Source organism: Nuphar pumila, chromosome 13 (genome assembly GCF_984573655.1).
Source record: "Nuphar pumila chromosome 13, dmNupPumi1.hap1.1, whole genome shotgun sequence".
Classification (NCBI taxonomy): Eukaryota; Viridiplantae; Streptophyta; class Magnoliopsida; order Nymphaeales; family Nymphaeaceae; genus Nuphar; species Nuphar pumila.
The window spans coordinates 89,576,387-89,588,677 of NC_143261.1; the positions used below are offsets into that span (position 1 = coordinate 89,576,387).

Consider the following 12,291-nt stretch of genomic DNA (forward strand, 5'->3'; position numbering starts at 1 on the left):
ATTTCGATTTCTATTCAATTCTTATGTTACTTTTTGTTATTCCTTGCTTCCCGCTTCCTATATATTTTAAAATGCATTTTTCTCGCTTCTGCTTCCCGTATCGTTTTTCGCTTCCGCTTCCTAGTTTGGCAACCTTGACACAAAGTATACATAATGCAATTTTCAACAAGAACAACTGTGGATATGTGAATGACAAGATATATCACTTCCATGGTAGTTCCACCTTCAATAATATAATTCCTGCAGGTTTTGACAATGCCTCAGTTTTAGTTATTGAACTAAGTGGGTCTCTGATGTCCAAGAAGTACTTTGATTATCACTCGCATTAGAAAATTAATGCTACAAAAAGAAAAAAGACAAAACTACCTCGATAAGAGAAAACAATATCAAGGTATACATAATGTTGTCTTCTACAAGAACACATGTAAAAGTGTGTGACAAGATATAATGTTCATCAATAAGTTGATCGCTATTATTAGAGATTGACCCTACAAAATGAGACAAGAGAACCAAGGTTGTAAGTATCGTATCGTAACCTGTATCGGTCGGGCCCAAAATAAGATACGTATCATATCATAAAAAATCATATTTTTTGAAAAAATTTAAAAAATTCTAAAAAACTAGAAAAAAGAGCAAAAATTCTAAAAAATCATTACACATGAACCAATGATGAAATGCACAAAATACAACCATAAAATCATATATGAAGCATTTATGCTTCTATGAGCTAAATAAGACATCATCGATCATCAACTATCTCACAAGAATGCAAACTATTAGTATCTTGCAATTAAGAACATGCCACAAGATTCATACTTTCCTATTGCTGGCATTGCCATTTCTTGACATACTAAATTTTTTTGACATGCAGGGGCAACATTTTGACGTGTCCTGACTAAATGATGCTTCAACTGAGAGATACTCGAAAAAACAATATGAAAATAGTTTCACTCAATTTTTAATCGGTTTCACTCATTAATTGAGTGCCCCATTGCCATACGGGATCATTTGTGCTATCTTCCCCCCCAAAACTAAATAAGAAACAAATAATAGTATTTTTTTTACCTTAACCCACTTCCTTGAGTAGAAAAAACCCTTTCTCTTGCACACGGATCGACACCCAAATCGCTCTCACGGCTCCTACAGTGCGTGGATACCTCTCTAATGGCCTCTACACAAATGAGAGAGTCGACCCTTAAGAGGTGTTTAAAACCCAAAATATGAGAAATTACTTTTTGGCCCTTTTTAAAGTGCGTCGGCACTATATCGTACGATACATGCCCGTATCATACAATAGACACCCGTATCGCGATACAAGTGTGTATCATATCATTTTTCTAAAAAGTAACGATACATATTGTACTATACACTATGATACAAACAATATTGACGATAACTCCATGGGGTGGGGTGAAATAACTAACCTACCCTTGTATGAGCCAACAATAACAAAGTCATCGTAATGCCATCTTCAACAAGATAGAGCATGAAAGTGCAGGTGACAAGATATAATGTTTAGTAACCTATACTGGTTGAAACTTTAACAATATAATGCATGCAAGTTTTTGACCATGCCTTAATTTTGATGAGTGAGCTAAGTGGGCCCTTTCATCTCTAACAACCACTATGATGATGGCTAATAAATCCTATGAAAATACATAAATAACAACTCTGCATAATGATGGGGTAAAAAGAGAACACTACCGCTATATGAGAAAACAATAACAAGGTATTCATCATGTCACTTTCTACAACATCGAGTGTCAAAGTGTGAGTGACAAGATACAATGCTCATTTAACTATAGAGGGCCAACCTTTAAAAATATAATATATGTAAGTTTCGAACATGCCAGAATTTTAATGAGAAAACTGAGTGGGCCTTTGATCTCCAACAAACACTTTGGTGATGGCTAAGTATTAGATATTAACCCTCCTAATGGAGATAAATAACTTGACTATGCAGTGGTAGGATAAAAGACAAAAGTACCCTTGTAGGAGAAATTAATGTCGACGTATATACAATGTTGTCTTCAACAACAACAAGTGTGAAAATGTAAGTGACAAGATATAAAGTTCAACAACAAATATTATGATGATGGCTAGTATTAATAAGTTTATGAAAAGAGAGAAATAATAGGTGTACACAATAATGGGGTAAGAGGTATGATTATCCCTGTAAGAGAAAACAATGTCCAAGCACACAAAACCATTGTGAAAGTGAGTAATACAATACAATGTTCATTTACTTATAATGGTTAATGCATGTGGGTTTTGACCATGCATGATTTTTGATGCGTGAATTGATCGAAACTATGATTGTAACGACCCCAATTGTCCCTCAAAAAATTATGATTTTTTCTAAACAATTGTGAAAAACCTCCCAAGGACCCATGGTACATCATAGATTTAATATATCCATTCCACACATAGAGTCAATTAAAAATAATAAATCGATTTAATATATCTATTCCATACATAGAGTCAATTAAAAATAATAAATCAAATTACATTTATTTAATCCATAAGTCAAAAAGTTCAAAATATAAAATCGACTCAATCAAATTGTGCACACAGGTCAGAACCCAAGCCACCAAGTCACAAAGCCTAGAGTCCTCCAGCCAGTCAGTCCTACACATCACTGAGTCTCTGCGCCTAAAAAATAGTTTTAGAAAATGGGTAAGAACCGAAGTCCTCATACGAATTCCTCTAAAAATCTAACAGGAAAGGAAATAACATAAATTAAATCATGCACAAATTTAAGAGGAAATCACAAGCAATAATTTACTAGAACTAACTTATCATTCAAGCATTCAACAACATCATGCTAAATCAGATATTAAAAAATGCATGAAAGTAATGTTGAACAGTAAAGGATGCATGATTTAATGCACATGCATGAATAACTTCTTAAGTTATTTATTAGAGTTGCTTTTGTATGCACGTCTCTATTAAATATACACAAATTTAATTTTTACTTTTTCTTAAAAATCTGCAGATACTCAAAACGGGCAAAGTTCTCGAGGTTCAAGGTAGTTCTCAGTTATAACTTGACACACAATTTGTATTTTAATTATTGGTTTCCACACTTGTTCTCCGACCGATATCATGAATCCTCACATTCCATCAGAACATTAGGAATCCTCAACCAATGCCGGGATATCAATAAAAATTCACAATCATTGACGCCATTTTCTTGGTATACCAATAACTACAGCCGAGTCAACAACACCATTCTCAGTCAAAGTGGCTGAAAGCTCTCTAAAGCCGTCGTCGAAAACATGAACCTCACATCGGGTTCTTGAGGACATAATTGCACATAGAGTTTTAATATCCTTACGATCCTGCACGAGCGTTATTTAAGATTCCCACACTATAAAAGGGACATTTAGGAAGAACATTATTACATTGTTTTGGTCTCTTTTACCATTTTAATCAATTACAAGTTCTTGCAAATCCACATGCAATAACAAATTTGGGCCCTTGCCCTAGCAATTTAGCACTGTAATTAATTTTTGGAAAACCAATACAACAACAACAACAACAACTACGCCTTCATCCCAAAACAATTGGGGTCAGCGATATGAACCAAAAAAGAAATTCATTTTGGGTCTTCCACATGAATCCTTTTCCTCCAATCATTTCTATCCAACGCCATGTCCTTGGTGAGGTTCAAAGCATTCATATCCTTTCCTATCATCTCCATCCAAGTCTTCCTAGGCCTACCCCGACCTCTTTTAACTAATATATTTTCCCATTTCTCCAACCTTCTAACTGGAGCATCATTAGGCCTTCGCCGAATATGTCCAAACCACCGTAAACGATTCTCTCGCATCTTATTTTCAATGGGTGCAACACCTACCTTCTTACGTATCTCTTCGTTCCGAATCTTATCTTTTATTGTATTTCCACACATCCATCTAAGCATCCGCATCTCAGCTACACTCATTTTTTGAATATGATGTCTCTTGGCAGCCCAACATTCCGTACCATATAGTAAAGCAGGTCTAATAGTCGTCCTATAAAACTTTCCCTTCAACCGCAATGGCATTCTACGATCGCACAACACTCCAGTAGCACTTCTCCATTTCATCCACCCAACCTTTATCCTATGATTTACATCTCCATCAATTTCAATAGCATATGAGCAACATATGCTTCTGGCCTACATAGGCCTCACAATGTTTCACATACAACCATTAATAAATTTCAAAATATAATTCATGCCATTGCAAAATTTCATTGAACATAAAACACACACAAATGCACAAATTTATGTTCACAATGCACATTCATAACACAAAAAGAGAACGCTCCTTTGACCAAACACATATGTATATTGAAAGCTTGCAAACTTATCTATTTATGATCAAATTTATGCATATGATCAACATACTGCAACTATCTACTTATGATCATCAAACTGCAACCATCTATTCAAGATCAGATTTATGCATATGATCAGTAGTCATGCAAACATTTGTTTATGATTAGTTTTATGCATATGGTCAACAGTCATGCAAACATCTATTTATGAATAGTTTTATACATATGATCGGCTGACAACAACCATAGTTACTATGAATCAGATTCATGTATGTGATCGGTTGACAGAAAAATCTGTTACTTATGATCAGATTCATGTACATGATTGACTGATAGAAAAATCATCTACTCATGATCAGATTTATGTACATGATCGACTGACAGAAAAATCAGCTACTTATATCAGATCCATGTACATGATCAGTTGATAGAAAAATCAGCTACTTATGATCAGATTCATATACATGATCGACTGAAAAAAAATCAGCTACTCATGATCAGATTCATGTATATGATCGACTAATAACAAAAATATATATGTTTATGGTCAAATTCATGTACCTAATCGACTAAAAGCATACTTCATATACATGATTGACTGTCATCAAAAAATATGTTTAAGATCAGATTCATGTACATGATCGTTTATCATAAAAAAAAACATGTTTAAGATCAAATCCATGCACATGATTGACATACTGAAAAATACATACATATATTATTAGATTCTTGCACAAGATCGGCAGATTGAAAGAAATATGTATATCAGATTTAAATACATGATCGACAAATTGCAAAATAAATATATCAGATTCAAACATATGATCAACAAACTCAAATATATATGTATCAGATTTATGCACATGATCGACAGACTGAATATATATATATATATATATATATATATATATATATATATATATATATATATATATATATATATATATATATATATATATCAGATTCATGCACATGAATCGGCTGACCGAAAAATAAATATGCTTATGGTCAGATTCAAAACATAGACCCCAAATCTTGTTTTGCAGGAAAGAAACACAAGTTTTATTTTTTTTTAAAACACAATCTGCCAAAACGTGTATATATTAAGACAACCAAATTTCTTCTCTAAATCTATGCTTGAATCAACTTACACTAACTCCCTTCCCATCCAGACTTGGAGAGAAACCCGTACCTTGATTTTACAAAAAGCTTAGAGGGTGGAAAATTGTGGATGATGCTTCTTTTTCTTCTTCTCTGTTCTCTTTTTCCTCTCTCCCTCAACTCATGTTTTTTTTTCTATCTTCCTTTCTCTCTCTCTCTCTCTCTCTCTTTAGAGGACGATTTCTAGAGAGAGAGGGGTTCTTAACCTCTTATATAATCTAAGAAATTCTCTAGAGGGGGGTGACACCCTGTTCTAGATGCTTAGGGGTAGAGTTTTACCCATGGTAGAACTCTTACCCATGGTAGAACTCTACCTCTATCAAACATTATCTCAAATATTTTATTTTTATTTTGGTTTATCCTTTGGAATATTCCACTTTAAAAGGGGACAACCCCTTCTAGAATGCCAAGTGGGGCCTCATCCTTACTCTTTAAATTCATGTTTTTATTTTTAAAGTTTTAAATTGAGATGGATGGATTATGGGCCTGGGTTAGACCCATGATTCAAATCCATATCCAAATCCAATTGGATCTCAACCCAAATCGGATCCTAGTCGATATGGATCCTGGACTGGGTCCAAATCCATATTAACCTTGGTCCAACGGAGCGGGTTGGGTTCGATCCAAATAAAAAAGACCAAAAAATAGAGGTCGATCAATTTAGAAAAATGCATTTTTTGAATCAACCGATATTCGATTTCGATAAAACAGATCTCTTATGAGATCTACGTTCTGAAATGGGTCTAACTATGGTTTTAAATCAATTTCGCTCTCGAATTTAACTTTAATGTAACCTTAATTTCACTCAAATTTAAAGGTTAAAACAAATAAATTCATAATTTTTTCTTAACATATTTAGATCTTGTCAGTGTGCGTTGGACCATGTCCAGACCCTGGTTGACGTCAACCCATATTTAATATTTTCTATAATTTTGTCATATTAAATATAAATATTTAATTCAAAATTATATTTTGAGCTTCAAAATTATGAAAAAATTATGAGATATTACATCCCTACCCCTTCAAAAGAAAATTGTTCACAAAATTATAACGTACCAAATAAATATGGGTAATATTCGCACATATCGGTCTTAGGCTCCCAGGTACACTCGTCCAACCCATGATGTTGGCAACACACTTTTATGAACGAAATCGTCTTACTCTGAAGTATCCTCTCCTGGTGATCCATAATCTCCACCTATCTCTCCTCCGTTGTCAAGTCTGGCTGTACTTCGACCGTCTCATACTGAATAACATGTGAGGCGTTGGGTACATACTTCTTCAATATCGAGACATGAAAAACATTGTGGATATGAAAAAACTGTGGTGAAGTGCTACTCGGTATGGTGACTCGCTAACTTGCTCGAGGATCTCAAAAGGTCCAACATAGCGAGAACTAAGTTTTCTCTTCTTCGCAAACCTGAAGGTAGGCGATATTCAAACAAACACGTGATTGCCCACTGCAAAGCTAAGCTCCTTACGCCACTGATCAATGTAGCTCTTGTGTCGGGTCTGCGCTGCAACTAACCGCTGACGAATCTTCTGCACATGGTCTGAATAGTGTTGGATCGCCTCTGGAGACTCCACTGCTCTCGCTCCAACCCCATCCCAGTACACGGGGGATTTGCATGGTCTACCATAAAGAGTTTCGTATGGGGCTATACCAATACTGGTATGATAACTGTTGTTGTATGAAAACTTTGCAAGTTTCACGTGCCTGTCTCATTCTCCTGCCCAATCCAGCGAGCATGCTCTAAGCATGTCCTCGAGAGTTTGGATTGTATGCTCTGTCTGCCCGTGGGTCTGTGGGTAAAAAGCCATTATGAATTTCAAATTGGTACCCAAGGCCTTCTGCAACTGGCACTAGAAACGAGACTTGAAGCGAGGATTTTGATTTGACACGATAGAAAGTGGTACCCCATAGAGTTGAACAATCTCATCAATATACAAATCTTTGAGGCTCTTCAAACTCTGACTCACACTGATCGACAAAAAATAGACACTATTCATCAATCTGTCAACTATAACCAAGATGACATCATGCTGACGATGGGTCCTCGACAAACCCACGATGAAGTCCATCGTTGTGTCGTTACACTTTGACTCAAGGGTGTCCAAAGGCTACAATAGTTCACTAGGTCTTTGGTGCTTGATCTTAACTTGTTGGCAAGCAAGACATCAAGACACAAACTCTACCACGTCCTATTTTATCCTGTTCCATCAATATGTCCTCTGAAGGTCCTTGAACATTTTGGTATTACTAGGATGAACGAAATACTTTGACCCGTGGGCTTACTCATCAGCTCCTCTCGAAGTGCCTTCGGAACCCACCATCTGTCTCCGAACATGATAGTCCCATCCTCTTCACAATGGAACTGCACATTCGGCTTCTGGGCACTCTTGCACTTCTCGAAGTCTGGATCGACTGACTGAAGTTCCTCAATGTAATCGATGATATCGCGTTGCGCTCTCATCCTTGCACAATGGATGTGTTCGGCTTCGTCTGCAAACGACTGTCATTTGACAAACTCCTCAAGCAAGTCCCAACTTCGACCTATCAAGCTGACTGCCATAACCGATGTCTTCCTGCTCAACGCATCTGTCACTACGTTCGCTTTACCAAAGTGGTAACCGATGGTGAATTTGTAATCCTTGATGAACTCTAACCACCTGCACTGCCTCAAGTTCAGATATCTTTGCGTGAAAATATACTTGAGACTTTTGTGGTCAGACAAAACATCAAATTGCTCCTCGTATAAGTAGTGGCGTCAAATCTTAATGTGAAAACAACGACTGCTAACTCGAAGACATAACCCAGTCCGGTCCCGTGCTGCTTCTCGTGCACCTTCAGCTAGCGAGAAGCATAAGCGATGACATTCCCGTACTGCATCAAGACATAACCCAGGCCGGTCCCCAAGGCATCACTATATACTACGAACTCTTTTGATCCAAAAGGCAAGAACAAAACTGGAGATGAGGTCAACCTCTTCTTCAGCTCAAATACCCCTATAAGATGAAAACAATGTCGATGCATATGTAATGCATTCTTGAATAAGAGCGAGTATGAAAGTGTGGTGACAAGATATGATGCTCATAAACAGGTAGTTTGATGATGGTTATTATTAGCAAACAACCCTATGAAAAGAAATAAATGGCAATTTACACAATGTTGGGGTAAAAAAACAAGGCTATCCCTTTAAGATAAAACAATATCAAGGCATACATAATGTTGATCCTGATCCAGAACCAGACCTACTCATTGAAAGTTGGATCCAGTCTCTGGTCAACCCAGTTTCAAGCCTTTTGCAACCCCTATTGTGTGTGCTTAATTCTGTCACCTTTATTATAAAGAGAGAGGTTGAGGTTGTGAACAAATTAGTTATAGTTCTTTCTGTAATTATTCAGTTGATGGCTCATATAGAGATATAAATGCGTATCATTGCCTGTCTTTTTAAGCAGTTTTTTCGGAAGGGCTACATATTCTTGGGCATATAGAGAGAATTATTTGGAAGAAAAAAGTTTTTATTTTTTGCTTAAAAAACTGAGATTGATGTTTTATTTCATTAACCATTTAACATGATCATATGAAAAATTTATGTGTTTAAGTAATGCAACATGTTATAAAGTGATATAACAAATTTATACTTATATTAGATGTAAGCAAAAACATATTTCTATAATGACAGATTTAGGATGCTTCATGTGATTAAAGAAATTACTTTTTCAATAGACTACTAACTTCCACAGTAGTTGATAATGGAATTGCAATTTTCTTTGAGGATATGCATTATTAATTATATTCAAAACAATAGTTTCTTTAGCTATATAGTGTTTGTAAGAATTCAATGTTCTAAACTCAAATTAGATTTTCTGAGAATGGTGGCACTAGCATGATCTGAAACTTTCCTTACTTTTAATGAACCATCCAACAGTCCAAGATAAGGAATTTAGGATGTCATCAAGTTGAAGTTCTTAAAAGATTTTCTAAACATGAAATTTGTGAAAATTAAAGTTTATCATGTTCTGTATGGTTTCTGTGCAGTGAACAACTCATAATTGTATCCATATGTGAAAGTTGCCAGTTCGTACATCTGTTTCTTTTGTAGGTTCCCTCTTTGTTTCATTTTGGGCATCACCAATTGTTCTAGCAATGGAGTTGTTCCATTGTCCAAAGCTCTATGGGTTGCTAACAGGTAAGCATTTTGGTTAGTTCATTGCGCTTCTTGTGTTACACTGTTCATTATGCTGGATTGTATAGATTCAACATGTTTTATTTGGAAATTTCAAAATTTGTTATCTATGATTATTGTCATATATATCAAGTACTTAGAGAACTATGCTTCATTCATGATTTATATCCATTTAGATCAAAATCTGGCAACTTATTCTGAAAAAAGAAAAAAAAACTATGAAACTAGTGCATGTACTTAAATATCAGTACTCTCTTTAGGGTAATGAACTTGATCCTAGACCTTGGCCTGTGATTCAGAAGTCTTTAGAATCCTGCTTCTGAACAGAGGCTATAAACTCATAGCTAGACGGAGTTTGCTCCTAAAGAAATAGAAGTTAGACATGTGGATGTTTAGCTGCAGCCACTCACACATGTAAGAATAGTGCTGGAAATCTCCTACATCTGACGATCATGCTATCCACTAGCCAGGTACTTTTTCGGTAATCTGCACGGAAAAATTAATAAGACACCCTAGTGCTGCTTGCACGTACCTTCCTTGTGACTGAATATAGGACGTTGTAACATGAAACATTATGTTTTCTGGTCTGAATGAGAGAGATCTGCTGGGGAAGAAGGATATGGAAACTGGTTTCACAAAATATGCTGGGGTGGAATATAAGGTGAGATTGGTACTGCTTTATTGGCAGCTTATCTTTATCTCTCATCACTGTAAAATATAACATTGTAACATATTTGGGACTACCTCTGGTTTGTGCAAGAGGAATGTTTCTCTTCTGTGGTTTATTCCTGACAGTTTTCTGGAAGGTGAATCCCATGGCTTTGTAGCATATTTAGGAGCTTAATGAGTAATTGTGTATGTACAAGTGACAGGGGTATATGCTTGAAGAGAGTATCAAATGCTAAGAGAATAATCTCATTGGGGAATTTCATTTGGTCTGGTTCTCTGAGTACATTCTTGGTCTTGAAAACAATTATATAAATTCTTGAATTGCATACAGGTTGCGACTGTGAGGAATTTTAGTATACACATTGAGCTTTTTCTTAGAGGTAAATTCAAAAAGTATTTGAAAGCTCTATTTGATGGGATCCAAGACAAACCTGATCTGTGATGTGCTTGTGATAATGAAGACATCGGCCAAAGAGCTGCCTCAATGTCAGTTGTGGTTCACAGTATCAAAATATGCAGTGGCAAAATTATTTCCTTATACTATTCTTAGTTGCGGCATTTCTTTGACTGCTTAATTATGTTGACATTTTTTTTGTTTGACATAGTTTCTCTTTCTTTCTTTTTCTTCGTTTCTTTGCAGATATCTGGACACTTATTTATTTTCTCTCAAACTTTACAACTGTATATTTTTTCAAGTTCAACTTTGCTATTCTAATAGCAGGTTACGAGTATTCAAGTTAGTCTTGCATGTGTGAACCTTTTGACATATTGCATTCTAGAAATGCTAAGGAAAGCAGTTAGTCTTGCATGATGCAGTATGTTAAATATAGCCAAACAGAAAATAGTTTGAAAGTGGGGAAGAACAAGTTTTGAAGAAGAATATCTAAAATTGCCATAGACATTTATTCTCAATATTTGATACAATTTTTGGTTTTTTATGCTTACAAGACAGCTTGTTGAGTTCCTGTGGTTAATTTCTGTGTTAATTTCTTATGTCTAGTTCGTCTGCTGTTGGGAATCTTCATATTGGCAACACTTAGATTTTTCCGCAGACAGGTAAGAGTATATTTTGAAAGCTGATAATTTCTCAAGTACTATCTTCCTGAAAAATGACAGCTGTTCTTCCTTGCATAAGTTGCTTCAAATGTGTCGGTGGATTTGCATCCTTCCTTATGATCATGTTTTGACATCTGCTAGAAATATGAGACTAATTAACTTGATTAGGATGTAATGAAATATGCGGAAAAACAAATACAAAATGCACAGGCACTATTACAAGTCCAATAAAGTACAAAAACAAAAGCACTAAGGCACTACACAAGCACAAAGTGCACATACAAGACTTCAAAGAGTCAAAACAATAACACAAAAACATAAAAAATATCTTTATTGAGTAGAGTGCTAGGAAAAGCATTATAAACAAATGGGGGGTTTTCACCCCTATTTATACCTACACAAGAGGTAGTCTCAATAGAGCTGTTGGAACAATTCAACAACTAGAAATATTGACTAGTCAACTCTATGATGACTAGTCCAAAAAAGACCTAACTAAAAGAGCCCCTCAAACCCAAGGCAATTACAAAAAAATATAAAAAACAAAAATAAATACAATACTGTCCTTTTAGGACATACCTATATACAAAAAGTAAAAAAACTAAAATACCCCGGATGTGGCATTACTTATTACTACAAAAATTATATATATTCAAAGGGAAGGATCCAAGTCTTTAATGATAATCTATGTCACACGGACTCAGCTCCAAGGTCGACGCACCCGCGTCGACACGCACCGACACAGGTGTGGCTCGGACTCGGTCAACGCACCCAGGGTCATTTTGGTTCATTTTTAAAAAATTCTTGGGGGAGGCGCTGCCCCCTTATAATCCCCCCCGGACCCCCGCCAGCTGACCGCGCAGCGGGACTCGCGCCCCCCCCCTCTTGTAAGGAA

The 12,291-nt window shown here is 35.8% G+C and overlaps 1 protein-coding gene across 5 annotated transcripts in view; it reads left to right on the top strand.

Moving 5' to 3' along the window:
- Window positions 1-12,291, top strand: part of ALG12 (homolog of asparagine-linked glycosylation 12) — an 84,492-nt gene that overhangs the window by 13,215 nt on the left and 58,986 nt on the right. For all 5 annotated transcript variants that reach the window (XR_016427215.1, XM_089984854.1, XM_089984855.1 and 2 more), the window contains exons 5-6: window positions 9,591-9,677; window positions 11,344-11,399. Coding sequence is in view for 4 of the 5 variants with exons in the window: in XM_089984854.1 (XP_089840980.1) it covers window positions 9,591-9,677; window positions 11,344-11,399 (143 nt within the window). In the remaining variant the exon portion in view is untranslated. The remainder of the gene's footprint in view (window positions 1-9,590; window positions 9,678-11,343; window positions 11,400-12,291) is intronic.